This window comes from Cercospora kikuchii (assembly GCF_019650295.1).
Source record: "Cercospora kikuchii DNA, contig_00008, whole genome shotgun sequence".
NCBI lineage: Eukaryota > Fungi > Ascomycota > Dothideomycetes > Mycosphaerellales > Mycosphaerellaceae > Cercospora > Cercospora kikuchii.
In genome coordinates this window covers 1,126,240-1,142,913 of record NW_025408589.1, presented here as the reverse complement: position 1 = coordinate 1,142,913, position 16,674 = coordinate 1,126,240, and the positions used below count along the sequence as shown (strand labels likewise).

Below are 16,674 nucleotides of genomic sequence, written 5' to 3'. Positions count from 1 at the left end.
CGTCACACCCCACAATGAAATCGTGATGAGTGTCCCCTTTCCATCATCCCAGCCGCTTGATCAGCTGTGCAGTCAGAATATCCTCCCCGCTCACGCCTGCAGCTTTGTACAAGTCCTCCGCTACTTCTGGGCCATCGCGGAACGAGAATTTGAAGACCTCGGGTGAGACACCTCCATCAAGCAATCCAGCGCACTTAAGCACCCCTTGATGCACAGTCAAACCACTGAATTGAAGACCTTGACCGGCGAAGCTGAAGATTTCCAGTAAAGTTGTCCCTGGCGTCTCTGAGCCCCAAACCTCAAGCCTGACTGACTTGACCATAGCTGCACGAGACCCGAGAGTCTCCACCCACTTGCTGACAGTTCTTGGAGAGTGAAATTCCGTGTCGGGTTCTTGTGGAAGCGGCCAGAACCGGGGAAAGCCGACATGGAGGTTGAAAGTGTTTACACCGTACCAGATAGGGCGTGCTTCCTCATAAACTTGTCGATTTGCAAGAAGCAGCGTCGTGTAGTCGCAAACGACAGCCTGGTGGGACACATTGACTGCCCCTTCGACTTTAAGTGCCATCTCATATATCGCATTGCGTAGTTCTGCCGACAACGACATGAAGCTTGTACGAGACTCGGCGGCGCAGATTTCCTTCTTCCTAGGACGAAATTAGAGAGTCTGAGTAACCCCCGCACAGATGATCTGCTTACTGTTTGACCAGCATCGAAACAAGAACATTTGCGGTTTCAGCTAACGACTCCTCGAGAGCTTCGATCTTCATGTACGGAAACCGGTTTCGCAACTGTGTGCGTGCGAGCCCTTCGATGGCGATTGTAGCCTGTTGGACTTCATCTTCGAACGACATGCTGCCGTGCGGCGAGTTCTGAGAGGTGCGGTGCGTGGAGACTTCGTGCGTTCATCGACGCGTCCGCGCGATTGAAGACGTGTCCGCAGGAAGTCGAGTAAAGTATTGTGTGATGTCGCCACGCTGCAGCCTAAGCACTCCTGATGTTTGTGGCCCGCCACTGGAGCCAAAGTTGTTGCTGCTGCTGGCGCAGGTCGAGTCGGGAGTGCCTGCAGAAGTCTGGCTGATGGCGGCGAAGGTCAGGCGCGGGCTTCTGCACTCACGAGGAAGGCACCAGCTAGCGCGACTCTGCGCGACTGCACGTTTGCTGTGGGGTGGTGACGTGGAGCCATTCACTTGCTTTCACTTTCTTATCGCTCGCAGACTACCGCAGTGCACTGACTCCTCGTTGTCTATGAGCATCATTTCGTCGCGGTTACTCCTGCCGCTAAGCACGAGATCATCGGCAAATGCCTGTCGGGCAGAGCTGGAACTTCCCAGGACGAACGATTGTGAAGAACTATGCTTTCCTATTGTAAGCCACGCTTGGTTCTAAAGTCACACCGCAAGCTTCATATCCGGGCGGGAGTTTGCTGAGGTTGTCTTTGTGTTCGAGGGGCTATGGAGATGTGGGTGGGGCTTTAGTGGTCTGGGGCTGGAATTTCGAGCAATGAAGGGAGTAGACTCACACAGTGCTTGGGAATCTGCCTTGGTCGTTGCTGCTTTTGGAGAGACCAACACCTGCGCCACTCAACTTCTTGTCGTGTATCTGTCTGGAGTGCTCTTTCCACTTCCGCTGGTGTTGAGTCTGTTGCAATCGGCCTTTTGTCTGCCTGCCACAGCACCGAGAATCATCATTGCAATAGTTTGTTCAACATGTATAGTTTCAGTGCGGTGGATTCCTGATATTTTGCTGCGTTGATGCAGATTGTCTCTGCTTCCGACAAGTGTTCTACTGCATTGTATTTCTTCCCCAGCATTGGGCCACCAACCTCATTGATCATGTTGCCAACAACGGCGCAAGCCACCTTACGTAGCCATCGTCATCAACATCACCGGCTTCAAATTCTGGTTCTTCGTCAAGGACGACAAAGAGGTTGGCATCATTTCCGTTGACAACGTTATGAAGCACAGCTCCACGCCAAACAGGCTCGCGTGGACCTACGTCATGGACCGTTGTACGCTTCCTGTTCGACTTGCGAGAATTGATAATATCTGGTTCGGCCGCCGTTAGCACAACTCCCCGTCGCGTGTCTTCCATGCAACGAAGTTAAAATTCTGTCGTCATGATGAGGCTCATGTATTTTATGCCTTTTCGCTGCATTGCAGGCAGCACTCAGACGAGTAAAGAGGGCAAGACGAATGCTCAAGGTGATCGCGCCAGATTGGCGAGCGCATCGGCACAGCGAGTGTGCGATGGTGGCCGTATCTTTGTACATCCTCCTACAGTCATTGAAATTGCATGTGCGTCGTGGAAAAGGCACTCAGGCTGCGTCGCTGCACGTAGCCATAGCACATGAAAGAAAATTACTGCTTTCTGAGCGCTGATAGTCAAAGCCGGAGTATGTAACTCCGCGAAGTCGTATCGTACTTGAACCAATCGCGTGGCCCATGCCCCGAATGTTTCATGTATATGATGCCCAAATCGGCTTGGTCCAGATGTGTACCGATATAGAATTTTCGGTTCTTCAGGTTTCACAATGATGGACTTTGGTCCGTGTTTGGTACATATCACCTGTGGAGTCAGCTTCTGAATGACACGCCCGACGCCTCAACACAACTCGTCCAAGTGGGCTAGCCGAACAACTCAGCAGTATCGCCTTTTTACAAGATTTTGCGTCGCTTCATCTGATACTGAACATGTGCGATGCACCCGGTCTTGTCGTCTCCGCGGAAAGTCAGTGCTCGCAGTTCCCTTGATCTTGGAATATGGCACCCCCGGCTGGTGATGCCTGAGGCAGAATTGATATTCGATACAAGGACATGTCCCGTGTCATGTTGTAGCATTTGAGGTAATGAACCTCCGGATGTTGCGGCAACAAAGTCTTCGCGACGATACGGCAGGTGCTAATAAGGGATGGACGGCAGTCGTGTCCGAGAGCTGTGTGGCGCCAGGCAGTTACGAGGGACGGCGATCCGACGCTTGCAGTGTGACACAGTTGAGAGCTTGTCAAAACTGTATATGCACCTTCCAATGTTCTGGAGTCGCACGTCCAAATACAAGGCTTTCTCTGAAGGTCGTTGCGCATGCCGCAGCGAAGAACAGATGTCGTTGATTTTACGTTGGCAGGCACATTCCTGCCAAGGAAGGCGCATACGCCTGGCGTGCGCCCCAAAAGCTTCAGACTCGACAGTTCAATTTATTTCGTATTCGCTTCTTATTCTCAGTGCTTGTCCACTATTTTGCGAACCTGTCGTCGTCAGCACCATGTGGGCAGACACGCGTAAACGGCTTTTCTTTCCTCGAGGTCGAGCTTCGACATGTACGGCAATAGTGTCCCAAACCGACATGCCCTGAATGAGAAAGGAACCAGAGACGTGTCGCGATTGCGCTTTACATGACCATCATCGCATGGGAACGGACCTCTTCCACATGGGAACGGACCTCTTCTAGAGTGCGATACGACCAGACACTTCACTTCTGCTGTGCATTGCATGTGCTCCAGATTCATTGGAAACATCGGCGGAGGTGGCCGAAGAGAACAGCCCTGGTCGAGTGAACTCTATTCTCGAACAGTGAGCGAACGACGCCAAGATCAACATTGAGCTGCAGAACGATATGAAGACCGCCACCGCCATGGTGTGATAGGTGGTGCGACCTGTCTGCTGTGCTATCAATGCGGTCGCTGGTCAGGGCTCAGCTGCATCTATCCGGCAGACGGCAAGCTATGCCAGCAGCAAACATTCGGTGGTCCCAGCGCGCTCGTAGAAGTGGAGGAGCAGCACGTTGCCGTTGGGACGTTCTCGCGCATGGCCAGCAAGAATTGACGACTCGGCGTGATCATTCATGACACTATTGAAGAAGCTGACGAATGCGAGGTCGCCATCGTCATTCTGGGGCCACACCTCCACTGCGTCGAAGTGTATTTCTCCTGAAAAGCTCGCCAATGGCTCGGAACGTACCGAAAGTTGAGGTGGAGGAGATACTGCATAGGGACGACGCGTGGATATGATCCTCCGGCAACATTGCCCGAGCATGGCGAGTGACGGCTTGTCGACGAACACACGAGGAGAGCAGCAATAGAAGGAGTAGCGTCGCGAGGATAGGGACTGATTAAAGAACGATACGAACAGATGCCGTGTGGTCCGGCGACCGCGTGTGAAGGACGAAACCGGGCACGTTTGCTGAGCCAGGATGTCACGAAGCCAGTCTCCACCGGCGCGGGCAGCCCTCTCTCGTATGTACGGTCGTACAGTAGAGGGTACACTGTGCGGTCTCGCGAGCGCCATGTGCGGCGACACGGTGGGCGCTGGTGGCTTCATCTCTGCAACAGCCACCACTCGTCGTGTCGCTGCACGCCTGCGGCTGAAACTGCTGCAGCGCGAGTGCGAACAACGACACGACACGGCGAAGGGCTGCTTTTAGAGGAGCGGGCGGCGTCGCACCAGGCGAACCTTGGGCGCTTCCCGTCGCGTTTGGCGTACGCGTACCTGACGATCAGCGCCGCAGCCGACCAGTGAGATGCGCAGCGGTGGAACTCGTCGCAACTTGAGCCTCCGTCACGTGCGGCTAGCGAGTTGCTTCATTTCCAGTTGCGTCGGTGTCAGGGACGTGGTGGGCCAGGGCGCAGCAGCGCTGAAACGACGTGGTTTCGCACGGAACTTCGGCACTTGCGCGCAACGGCCACTCGCGGTGCGGTTTGATTGATGACGGCGGCGGGCAGGCCCCAGCACGCGCCCGGGACAAGCACATCTCAATCTCCCGTCTCCTGCACACTCGTGCCCGTCCGCTCGACCTCGCACTCCACGCCCACACCGCGCACCTCGCATACACCTGCTGGCCCCGGCCGCCGACTCTCGCTTCTTCTGACATCCCTCTTCCACTTCGTCGTCCCATGCCGATTGCGCATGTTTGAGCACTTTCCACACTCTTTCCTTCCTTCTTGTTGCTGACCGCGTGTTCGCTTGAACATGCATTTTACCTCCCTCCTTGCCGCGGCGGCGTTGGTCAACGTCGCCGTATCCAAGCCAGCTTCAGGCAACGAACTAAACCACAACAACTATGACCTCGCCGCCCAGCTCGACAAGCGCCAGGCCGGCCAGGTCATCACCACGGGCGCCCGCGGGCTCGGAGACGGCCGTGTGCACGTACGACTAGAGATCAACGAACTCGCCAACAACAGACCCGACATGTGGTCGCTTTACATTCGCACCATGGCCCAGTGGAAAGAGGCCGCCAAGGACGACTGGACCGGCTACTGGGGCATCTCCAAAATTCACGGTGTCCCTCGCATTGACTGGGATGGCGTGCAGAAATGTGACGACTGCGATGGCGCAGACGGCTACTGCACACACGATTCCGTCCACTTCCCCGCATGGCACCGAGCGTACATGGCTCTCTTCGAGCAAGAGCTGATCAAGCACGCCCTCGAGATCGCCGACTCTTTCGATGGCGCTTTCGGAGACCGCATGAAGGCCGCCGCACAGGCACTGCGTGCTCCATTCTGGGACTGGGCAGCCAACCCAGATCAAGGCTCGACTGCCATGCCGCCTTTCATTAGCGGCCAGCAGGTGACAATCGAGGGCCCCAACGGCCAAGAGACCGTCGACAACCCTCTCTACAGCTATCACTTCACCGATCCCTCCGACATGGAGTTTTCTGTTTTCGTCGACTGGCCAGACACTTTCCGCTGGCCCAACTCCAACAACAAGGACGCGCACAGCCAAGAGCAACAGGCCGTTGACGCTTTCTCCAACCTCAACGGTAACCTGCAGGATCAGGTCTACCAGCTCTTGACACAGTGCAAGAGCTATCTTGGTTTCGCCACCGACGCTTCTGGAGACCAGCGCTGCGCCAACAGTCTGGAGGGTATCCACAACACCATCCACACCAACGCTGGAGGTCCTGGCTCGAACGGTGTCTCTGGTGGCCACATGACCTTCTTGCCACTTGCTGCTTTCGATCCAATTTTCTATCTGCACCACTGCAACGTCGACCGTTTGTTCACTCTGTGGCAGACCGCCAACCCGAGCACCTACGGAGCTAGCCAGGTCGCTCCTCACTCCACTTGGACCATCGCTCAGGGCTCAACCCAAGACGCCGACTCTCCTTTGATGCCATTCCGTAAGGCTGCCGATCAATACTGGACCACCAACGACGTTCGCGACTTCGCCGCTACATTCGCCTACACCTACCCTGAATTCATCGTCGGTGATGGACAGCGTAACACGATCGTCAACTACATCAACCAGCTTTACGGCTCCAGCCCATCTCTGACCGCCTCCGCTCTCTCTGCTCGTGCCGAGCCTGTAAACGGCAGCAACACCGAAGGCGGCAATGGAGGACGTGGTCTCGAAGCACCACAAGGCTACGGTGGTTCGTCTTCCAGCTCCTCCAGCCCTGCAAGCTCTCAGACTGGTGGCTCTGGCTCCGGCATTGGCATTGGAATTGGTCCTATCAGCATCTCCATCGGTCTGCCATGGAACAAGCCAACTGGAGGCGCTAGCGGTCCTTACCCAACTGTCACTGGCGCATGGAATGGTACCAAGACCGCCGGCTACCCAGCCCCAACCGGCACCGGTGCTCCATTGAACCCTGCCTTCATTGCACCAAACGGCAGCGTCTACCAATACCAATGCAACATCGAGACCCCTCGCTACGCTCTCAATGGCTCATACACTGTTTATGTCTTCGATGGACAGCCAGGCACCAACGACACGAGCGAGTGGCTCGGCGAGAAGAACTGCATCGGTCAAATCGGTGTTCTCGCTGGTGGCGACATGGCCCACGAGGTTGTCTCCGCTGGCTCCGTTCCGATCACCCGCTACTTGCAAAAGCTGTACTTGTCCGGCAAGATCTCTGCCTTGAGCGAGGACGTTGTCGTCCCGTACATGAAGAAGAACCTCAACTGGATCATCGTCTACGATGGCGAGCGTGTCAACCCTGAGTCTCTCAATGGCTACAAGGCCTCTTTCCTGTCTGGTCTCCTTTCTCCTATCCTTGATGGTGAGCTGCCAAGCTGGTCGAACCTCTTGCCTCAAGTCGATGTCACCAAGGACAAGGTTGGTGGTATCACTGAGGCTGTGGAGGGACTGCTCGGCGGTGTTGGTGACGCTCTCAGTGATGCTGTCGGCGACATTGGTGGCAACATTGGGGGCATCATCGGAGGTATCATCGGAGGTGGCAACGGCAACAGCAACGCTCCACACGGCTATGGATCCGCCTCCTCTGCGCCGTCGTACCCAGGCAAGACTGAGGATTCGCCAGTGCCAGCGACGACTGCACCACCATCTCAGAACCCTCCTAGCTACCCATCACCGCCTGAGGAGGAGGAGGAAGTCACGACCACGGTTTACACGACGCAGTACGTGACGTACTGCCCTTGCACGGAGTCCACAGCAGCACCACAGCAACCCACCGCGACAGCATACGCGAAGCAATACTAGATGTCTAAGTTTTAAGACCTAATGCCCAGCCGCATGAAGAAGTTTCGTATTTGTTGATAAACCGTACTCTCTGCATTGCGTTTCGAGAACTGGAAAGGCGCTGGTAATTATTTGATGACAGAAGGGTTGGATCGAGTTGTTGCGAGCAGCTGTGCGCATTTAGACTACGCTACGAAAAGGGTAGATCTTATTGTGGCGCATGCTCGTGACAGACTCCCTGGACTGCACAGTGCCTGGAAAGGTGGAAAAAACTACAGACATGGCGAAGAAGAAGAATTTCCCCTGTGTTCAAGACAGAATGAGTGGGAATTGGCTCCTTTGTGTCCGCGAGGAAAAGAAGATGCTGAACGATGGCACTGTGTGAAGTGCGTTTCGTGTGTCAAGTGTGTGTGTAGAGCGAGAGAGATCATCTTGTGCATATTTTATCTCATCAGTTACCAGTCTTACGTTACCTTTCTTGTCGCTCCTTTCTACTGCTGTTGATGTATTTACAACTAATTGGTTTTCTCACAGACCCTCGCTTGATGCGAGTCTGAGCCCACTGTCGTCGTCACCTTCCCCAAGCATGATATCTTGGAAGCCAATGTTTTCTGCAATTTCCTTCTGAACTTGGCGAGAGCCGAGAATCTGACATCTTACCCCAGCCCTGCCTACTCTGCCCTGCCTTGCCGATTATTGTATTGAATTTGTCCAGAACTGAGCCGATTTAATGGGGACAGGGATACCTGGTATATAACGTGGCTGACTTCTTCGACATGGAAAGATGACCCTGCATGTTTCGCGAATGCTGTGTGATGCTATCTTTGGGTTCATGGCTCGCATGGCAAGGAGAAAGTTTATATGTACATGGAAAGTTTATTTGTGTCAGTGACTTGGAAGGTGAGTCTCTTGGCGGACGGAAGAGCGGGAGTACGGCACTGATTGAGTGTTAAATGGTGTTTCTGGTGGATGTGTGAGGAAAGTGCGAATGACTCGGTGTTGCTGATGAGATTCGGATGCGGGGGCAATGAGCGGGGCGGAAGGCTCCTCTGCAAATGCATGTCTTTGTCTCGGGTGCTCTGACTACAATTGTAGTGCATCATGCAGACTGATCGACTACAGTCTGGGGAAAGCTCAACCACGTTTCGTGATGTGTTGTGATTCAGTTGCCGGATGCATTCAGTTGTGAATATTCCTCCTCTGTATCGCTAGACAGTTTCGATTTGGAAGAGTCCTCCTAGCTCCTTCAGTGTTCCCGCTCTGCTCTACTAATTTTTATTCTCATTAGCAGCTAGCGCTGACGCTCGCAGTCCTGCTTCCTACGAATGTTCCCCTGAAACCTTGGGCAGATGTATAGCTTCCCTGAATCTGCACGTTGAAAACTACGTTTGGTGTTCCTCTGCTTTGACGACCATTACAGCTCACCACGGCCGCGACACCTCCGTTTGTTAATGCTGCTTGAGTAGAACCGATACTTGTGCCGGATCCGAATGGTGTTCCAGCTCGACGAGCACTTACGCCTGCTTCGCAGAAACTGCGCGCAACGTTATTGACGCTCTGAGCGGGCGTAGTGACATTAACTGGGATGGTGAGTGTCGTGGTGATGCTGGATGTTGCTGATGCACCTGTTGCTCCTGCAGCGCAGTTTCCTGCGGTGAGTGCATCCGAAGGATTTCCTCTCACGCTGCGTTGGTCGGAAGCGCCTGTGACGGATGACGATACGTCGATTGAGACTGGTGAGTCGGATACTGTCGCTGTGCTGTTGGATTGACCAGAGGAAGAGGTCGATGAGCTTGTCTTTCTCCTTTGGATGGCGCCGCCGGCTCTGATTTGTGAATCAGCACTACGTACACTTTCATGGAATTCTATCTCACTGTGCGGTCTCACGTGGCGGCATTCCCGTCACTAAAACTGATGACTTCAACCAAGTTCGCTGTCGCACTCATAGTATTATTCGTGTAGCTTGGTCCGCCTTGCAAAGTTGTCGAATCCGTGTTTGTCTGAGGTTCGCCACCAGAGGCAGGAAAGCCATTGTCGGAGGACCCGCTCGATGATTGCGCTGCTCGCTGAGCGAAATACCGGTCGACACTTGCTACGCCTTGAGAGAGCTGGCTGTAGTTCAAATCGTAGTTGAAACCTCTTGATCGGACGTAGGAACGTAAGGTGTTTGCGTTTTCGAAGGATTGAAACTGTGCTTCAGAGACGGAGAATTGAATGTTCACCTGTTGCGATTGGCGTTCGACGAGTAGTGCGAGTGGTGTAGCGGAGGCTATGGCTAGAAGCAGTTGAGCAATTACGATCTGAGAAGAAAGCATTGTTCCAAGGGCGAGAGGGGTTTCGCTGGTATCACAAAGTTGCTGAGCAGGTGGAAGCAGTCTTACCTTCTCCTCGCCGACTCTACTTATGTATGTGTGTCCTCGACTCACCATCGCGCGATCCTGATAACGTACTTCAAGGTCCCCCTCATGTTCCCGCTCTATTGGCGGCTGGCTGCAGACTAGTCGACCTCGGACAGTTAATCAGCTCAGTGTGCCGGTCGCTTTGCTGCCGTTTAACAGCAGCATTCGCACTTGTCTACGTGCACCTTCTGATATCTGAGTCTCGTATGCCGCCAACACGGAGAAGAGCCGAAAACTGCGGTCCTTACAGGTTAATTGCACCACTGCAATACTGATCTAGCTGAGTTCCTGATACAGTAGGCAGTCCAGGTGTAGTCGAGCAGCGAGATAAAGTGGCGTCCAGTCTGCCGTACTGCGAATGTCACCGGCGTTCTTCTGTTGGGCCACACGTAGGCGGTGCGAGAGCCGCATAGCAGGCTCATTGGTTGTATAGAGTCACAAGAGGCTAGGTCTTGACATGCTTTATCTGTATCGTGCAGTAGCTTGGCCAGCGGCGTTCATTGTGCAAACTCTCCGCTCAGCCTCGCACATGGTCGGTGAAGGTATCAAGAGAAGCAGGATCATAGTGAGAAATACGCGCATCACTGCGACGAAGGGATTCTTCAGTGTGTGACGATGATGGTGCGGATAGATTTGTGGGCAAAGCGAACTGTCTTGTAAGCAGAGGAGGAGCCTTTGATCCGCCAAGCCAAGACAACTGCACTGGATCTTGAAGCTACCTCCGAGGTACACACCAAACGGACACCTCACAGAGAGTCGGCACATGCTTTGAAGCTAGTCTTTTCGGCTGTAATTCGATCTCACATATACATCCCACCCAGCATTCCTTCTAGGACGTAATACGTTTCCATTCAATCCAGGTATCGTTCATCCACCATTCGGTACGCCAAACACCATGCCGCTCCATTTGCAATTGTTGAAATGGAACCCCCCTCACTCAAATACTTCACGCGCTCGCAGCGACATCTTGGCTTCGCGGTCCTCGTCGGTTCCCGCCAGCAGCTCTATTAGCACCAGGTCGGTTGAGCGTGTACTTGGCGAAGGCTCGCGCGAGAGCCTTCTTGCACGACACCTTCTGGCTGCCAACGAAGCTGTCGATGGCAACAGCAATGGCACGATCGATGTCGTGAGAGTTGCAGTACTCGCTCAGTCGCATCTTTGCGAAGGACTCGCTGATTCGAAGTATAGATTCAAGATGACGAACCTGTCGAGACTGTTAGCAGGGAAAGACGGATCATGTCGAGGCATTGGGAAGACCTACTGTGATGGGGTATGCACCGGTCGCCAGCGACTCTCGTCGCATGTCAGCAAAGAGTCGAGCGATCTTGTCTTGATCAATCTGGTAAAGTTTCGGCCGGCAATGCTCACGCGCGTATAAGATGTACTTGCGAAGCAGTTCTTGGGGTATGACAGTCTTTGGTCCGGTTGTGCTCTCCTCGCCATCGACGTCCATACTTTGTGGCGCATCGGTTTGTGTCTGTGAACCTAAAGAGGAGGCTCCCTCTACAGGATGTGCTCTTCCGTGACTGTTGACCACGAATTGAGCCAGGCGCTCATCCTCCTCAGGGTCAACAGTGTCTCGCACAACACAAAGAATGTCAAAACGAGACAAGATGGGCTCCGTCAGCTCGACGTTCTGACTGAAGGGCACAGTGCCATTGTAGCGTCCTCCAATTGGATTAGCAGCTGCCACGACTGCGCATCGAGCTTGCAGTGTTGTGACGATTCCGGCCTTCGAGATGGAAATGGTCTGCTGTTCCATGGCTTCGTGTATACTCGTTCGATCCTGGTCGTTCATCTTGTCGAATTCGTCGATCAGACATGTACCTTTATCAGCTAGCACCAGTGCTCCACCTTCAAGCGTCCATTCGGCGGTAAGAGGATCCCTTCGCACACTCGCCGTCAAACCTACAGCCGAAGCACCCTGTCCTGTTGCGAAGACTGCTCGATGGGCGGTGCCCTCGACGTACTTCAGAACTTGTGACTTGGCAGTTCCCGGATCTCCAAGGAGCAGTAGATTGATGTCACCACGAATCGCATGCTTGCCTTGTGCCACCTTTGCAACACCGCCGAAGAGCGAAAGTGCTACAGCAGTCTTGATGTCCTCATGTCCATAGATCGATGGCGCGATCGACTGCACAATCTTGTCAACGATCTTCGGGTCCTTACTGAGTTGCCGAATTTTGCGTTCGTCTTCTTCGGTCAAACGGAACCCGGCCAGTTGGTCATGAGTCTTCACGACGTGATTTGCTTCCAGTATCGTCGCAAAGACGGGAAAACCGTTCTTATTGTTGAGCTGGGCGTCGTAGTTGTTGCGGTAGATACCAGTAATCTCAACCTCCTCGCCGGGCTTGGCGGAATCGATGAGATCCCAGAGAAGGATGACTTCTCTGTGTCGCGGAAGACGACCCGCAGGAACTGTTCCTGGTGATTCCTGCAGGGTGAGCTTCTGGTAGTTACGGTACACCGTCTTCTCGCTGTTCAACGTGAAAGGACCTCGGGACTGGCAGTTCTGGCAGAATGATAGTTTGACTTCTGCGTTGCTGTCCTGCGGGAACGGGCCCAGCGTAATACCACACTTGGTGCAGTCAAACTTGACATACTTCAGCTGGGGAAATACGCCAGTCCGCCTTGTGACCACTCCGCTGACCCGCAGCAGGCAGTTCAAGTGGCTTTGTCGTAGCTGTCGGAGGGTATACGAAACCGGGAGATTTGTGATGCGAACATGCAGCTCAGAGTGGATACGTTCGTAGTCCGGGTAGTGGTAAAGGGCGACCTCAAGGGCAACAGCATCGAAGATCGGCAGAATTGAGGCTGGCACGTTGACCAAGAAATAAGCCAATGTCGGCTTCGACTGCGAGAGATGATCCCAGTCGACTTCCAAAGACTCTGCGTTCACTTCTCCAAGCGTTCTGATGCGAACACCGTAGACAGATGTGCCTGCAGAATCCGTGTACTCGGTCAAGAAGGACTTGAACTCGCGAGCAACTGTTTTGTGGACAGCCGGCAGAGAAACCCAGTCCGTCAAGCTTGCAGCTTTGACATCTGAAAGTGCTTCCAAGGACAATTCCTCCGCCATAATGTCTTCTTGCATGTCCATGTCATCTGGATCCTCATCAAATCTGTGTCGTCTTCTTCGTGGCTGTCGCGTCAAATCCATTACGTCTTCCTCTTCATCGGGCAGAAAGGCTCCTGGCAGCTTTTTCTCTCGTGCCAGTTCTCTGTCGCGACGGTTGAGGCGAGCTTCGAGTGCTCTCCGCGATGCCGCATCCATTGCTTCGTATTCTTCTTCATCGTCAATGTCTGCTCCGCGATACCCTTCATCGTCTCGGCGGTCGTAATCGCGATCAAAGTTGTCGGCAAAGAGGTCAATGCCTGCATCGTCCTCTGCCATCTCGTCTGCATCGTCAATGTCTTGGATCAAGTCCTCCGGATCGAGATTGTCGTCCTCTTCGATATCATCGCCGCCGGGGAAGATCGGAGGAGACGAAGCAGGAGCTGTTGGGAGTCAGTCAGGCCCACTACATTTTCCATATCGCATTGCACGCACGACTTGATGGCGGTGCAGCTGCAGACGAAGGCATGTCGTCTTCTGCATCTCTGCCACGTTTGCGTCCGCCCGCAGCGGGGCGTCCTCTGTTCGCGGAAGACATGCTGGGTCGTAGTGGTGAGCTGAATACGGTCAGTCAGGGCTGTACTATGTGGAGCGTTCACGTGTACCTCATTGTGTTGTTTGCACAGTCTCAATCGGAGCGGGACAGTGCGCGCTTAAAGTGGTACGCCAACTCGACACGAAAAGACGCGACGCGTGAGTGCCAAGCCTGGCCTAACTCCTTGTTTCTTAGCGCAACCACTAACTAGACCAAACTTGCGTTCTTACTATGAACGAGGTAAATTTGAATATGCTTCGTTATACTCCTTGATGAGGTCTATTGACAGGTCGTTCGGCAGAATCAAAATCTTCCAAACCCAAAAATGTTATGTGATTGGTGGAAGTGCATCAAGATAATAAATTATCCACCTCGAATTGTGGTCATTTGCACGACTGATCTTATGCTCCGATGTTTAATATGCCTTGTCCACGCCTATCGCTTCTCACATTCTTCAAGTGCCACATGACCCTGGTCTGGACAACACCTTCCTACGAGCTATCGTTTCCCAGGTCTACTCCCTCATACAAATTCCTCCCTCCACCTGGGTCAAGTTTCGACAGGAATTCCGGCGGCACTGAAGGTATGTATCTCCTCTCTCTTTCCTTGTTGACCCCACCAAAGCCTGCTCCATACGATACCAGCATGTCGGTTGACGTCGGTAGATGAAAGGGAAGTAATAGTGCTGGATTCATTAAGTTGCTCTCAGGTACATCATCCTCGTTGTCGTAGACAGGAGTGCCTGGAGCGATCGGAGAAGCAGGGGTCCCATTGTGCTTGGAAGTCGGTGTAGCGGGGGTTGGGGGAAGGTCTTTGTCGTTGTTTGCGCCGGAAGCAAGGGCAGGGTGAATGGGCTTGGGCCTGCTCTTGACCTCCTGAATATGTCGCAACGCCGGTCGGGTTAGGGTCTTCTCTCCAACCTCCGCGCGATAATGCTTGACAGCATGCAGCAGCTGCTTCACAGACAGATTTGGCAACTGCTGTAGCGTCGTCTCCATGCCGTCGCGATCCTCGCCCATCGACGAGAAGCACTGTAACCACTGCAATAACTGCACAACAGGTCCCAAATGACGTCGTGCGGTCTCTACTGTCGCTTCGCCGGTGGCCGTTGTTTCACCATTCGTATAGTGCTCAGGCTGCCTATTGTTGGTGCGTGCCCAATCTTCGAGCATTGAGATGTTCATGCGGATTTGCATTGCTTTCGTGCGGGCGAGGTAACGCTTGTTCGACATTATCCGATTGAAGATCTCTGCGCCCAGCCAGTAGTAAAGTTGTGACAGTATCTGTGCCGCGATAACAGAGTGCACGTCGTATAAATCGAGAACGAATAGTGTGGATGACAAGAGCGAAGTGATGTTCCTGGGCGAGACCTGAGCTTTGCGCTTGGGCGATGGTGGTCGGAACCTCTTTTCCATCGGTTCAGGCTTAACAGTACTCTTCTTCTTGAGGAATTTCCATTCGTTCTGGAAGGTGATATCTTCGAAACCCGGTATCGTTTCGTGGTCGAGCATGGCAGCGTCAAGTACCTTGTCCATTCTCCTTTCAGCATCGCGTATGATGAGAATATAGATCTCGTGGACCAATTCCGCCATCTGCGCTTGAAATTGCGTGGTAGCTTCCGTCAGTCCCGTGTCCTTCTTAAGGTAATATAGGAGCAGTGTAGCGTTTGACAGCCAGAAAGCAAGCATGGTCATATCCCACTGATTGCGGTCCACGATGTCATATATCTTGTCCTGAGCAGTAGCGAGCCATTCTGTCAGCAGCTCAGGACTGGAGTGGTAGTGAGCGTATCGTGCACCCAGGAAGACAACGTTCGCAGGCACCGGTTTTTGTGTTGCGGATCTTTGCGGTGTCATCTTCGTGATTACCACATCAAGAATGCGCTCAATGTCGTTTTCGACAAACACAAACATCTGGTCGTTAAGACATCGCGTCCAATCGAACTCCTCGCCGTCTTCAAAGTCTTCGGGCGATTCGGGCGTCTCGTCAAGACCTAAGTTTCCGAGATCGACTTCTAGATTAATTGCACTTTCCATCATCATGCGTCGCCTCTGCTCACTCTCTGCGAGCTCTTCTTCGAACCGATCTTGCGAGAAGCCGGCATTGTAAAAGTCTTCTGTCACCCCGACTGTGCCGATACTGTAGCCACTGCCCTGCAGGAAGTCCGACATCTCTCCGCCAGGAGGCACGAAGTCAAGAGGCGTCCTTCCGCTTGAAGACTTCACGTCAGTTGATGCGCCATGGTCGAGGAGGAGTTTGGCGATATCTTTGTGGGAGTTCGTGATCGCCCACATGAGTGCTGTCCACTGGTTCTTGTCTTGGTTGTCAACAGTTGCTCCTGCATCCAATAGAGTCTGTACGACATCCCTATGTCCAAAGCAACTTGCGTACACGAGTGGTGGTGTTCCTTCGGCATCGACGCCATCTATCTCCACGAATTTTGACGCAGGGCCCCGTACGAGCCTATGCACCCTCGACACATCACCATTGCTGGCCGCCATGAAGAGAAAGTCCTGCAGCGCCTGCGTCTTCTTTTCTCGTGTGAGTTTCTCGTCCTGCAGAACTTCGTCCTCTTGACTTTCCAGCGCATCGCTCTGACGTGGTGCCTGCGAGGCCATCATCGCTGCAATGCGGGCATCGTCATCGCCGAAGTCTCGATCAAAGGCATCATCGGGATCGTTGAGGGACAGATTGAAGGGTTTTGCGATTGTGGGCGCAGTCAAAAACTGCGATTGGCCTACGGGAACTCAGCAACACGTACATCACAACATCGACGGACCATGAGCGCACACACCCTGCCATGCATCGTAGTATTCAGTCTCTTGCGGTGGTTCATAGCTGTAGCTCTTTCGATCATCTAGGGAGCGTGGCAGGTCGGCGGGCAGCTCTCTCGGCCGCGTGATATGCTGCTGCTCTTCCTCGTCCGACTCCGCCCCATCATGTTCTCCGCGCTCGTCACGGCGACGACTGGCATCGGCTGCTGCTGCTGGGTCCATGGCGAGAGGTGCTCGCGTGTGGGGATGCCCGCCTCATCGAGGCCCCTCCCCGCCGGATGGACACGTGCAGGGCTCTGCTCACTATGACCGGAGCAGTGACAGCAGGCAGCGGCGCATACGAGGAAATCGGGGCATTCAATCGAGGCCGGCGTGTGTCGAGATGTGCGGATCTGATCTGATCGGTGACTAGACGGCTATGTGAGAGCGTGCA

The 16,674-nt window shown here is 53.7% G+C and overlaps 5 protein-coding genes across 5 annotated transcripts; 1 reads left to right on the top strand and 4 right to left on the bottom strand.

Annotated features, from left to right (window-relative positions):
- Positions 1-43: 43 nt before the first annotated feature.
- On the bottom strand, positions 44-854 carry CKM354_001163800 (uncharacterized protein; the record flags this gene model as incomplete). The annotated part of the gene is made up of 2 exons (XM_044807136.1): positions 44-647; positions 700-854. 2 exons carry the CDS (start codon positions 852-854, stop codon positions 44-46), a joined length of 759 nt encoding a protein of 252 aa, XP_044663071.1.
- Positions 855-4,964: 4,110 nt separating this feature from the next.
- Positions 4,965-7,439, top strand: CKM354_001163700 (uncharacterized protein; the record flags this gene model as incomplete). Its single annotated transcript, XM_044807135.1, has 1 exon — positions 4,965-7,439. The coding sequence occupies one exon, from the start codon at positions 4,965-4,967 to the stop codon at positions 7,437-7,439; it is 2,475 nt and encodes an 824-aa protein (XP_044663070.1).
- Positions 7,440-8,702: 1,263 nt separating this feature from the next.
- CKM354_001163600 (uncharacterized protein) lies at positions 8,703-9,733 on the bottom strand (the record flags this gene model as incomplete). Its single annotated transcript, XM_044807134.1, has 2 exons — positions 8,703-9,243; positions 9,306-9,733. 2 exons carry the CDS (start codon positions 9,731-9,733, stop codon positions 8,703-8,705), a joined length of 969 nt encoding a protein of 322 aa, XP_044663069.1.
- A 1,030-nt stretch (positions 9,734-10,763) lies between these two features.
- Positions 10,764-13,470, bottom strand: CKM354_001163500 (MCM DNA helicase complex subunit MCM2; the record flags this gene model as incomplete). The annotated part of the gene is made up of 3 exons (XM_044807133.1): positions 10,764-11,021; positions 11,079-13,315; positions 13,368-13,470. The coding sequence occupies 3 exons, from the start codon at positions 13,468-13,470 to the stop codon at positions 10,764-10,766; spliced, it is 2,598 nt and encodes an 865-aa protein (XP_044663068.1).
- A 488-nt stretch (positions 13,471-13,958) lies between these two features.
- On the bottom strand, positions 13,959-16,463 carry CKM354_001163400 (uncharacterized protein; the record flags this gene model as incomplete). The annotated part of the gene is made up of 2 exons (XM_044807132.1): positions 13,959-16,204; positions 16,262-16,463. 2 exons carry the CDS (start codon positions 16,461-16,463, stop codon positions 13,959-13,961), a joined length of 2,448 nt encoding a protein of 815 aa, XP_044663067.1.
- Between the last annotated feature and the right edge of the window lie 211 nt (positions 16,464-16,674).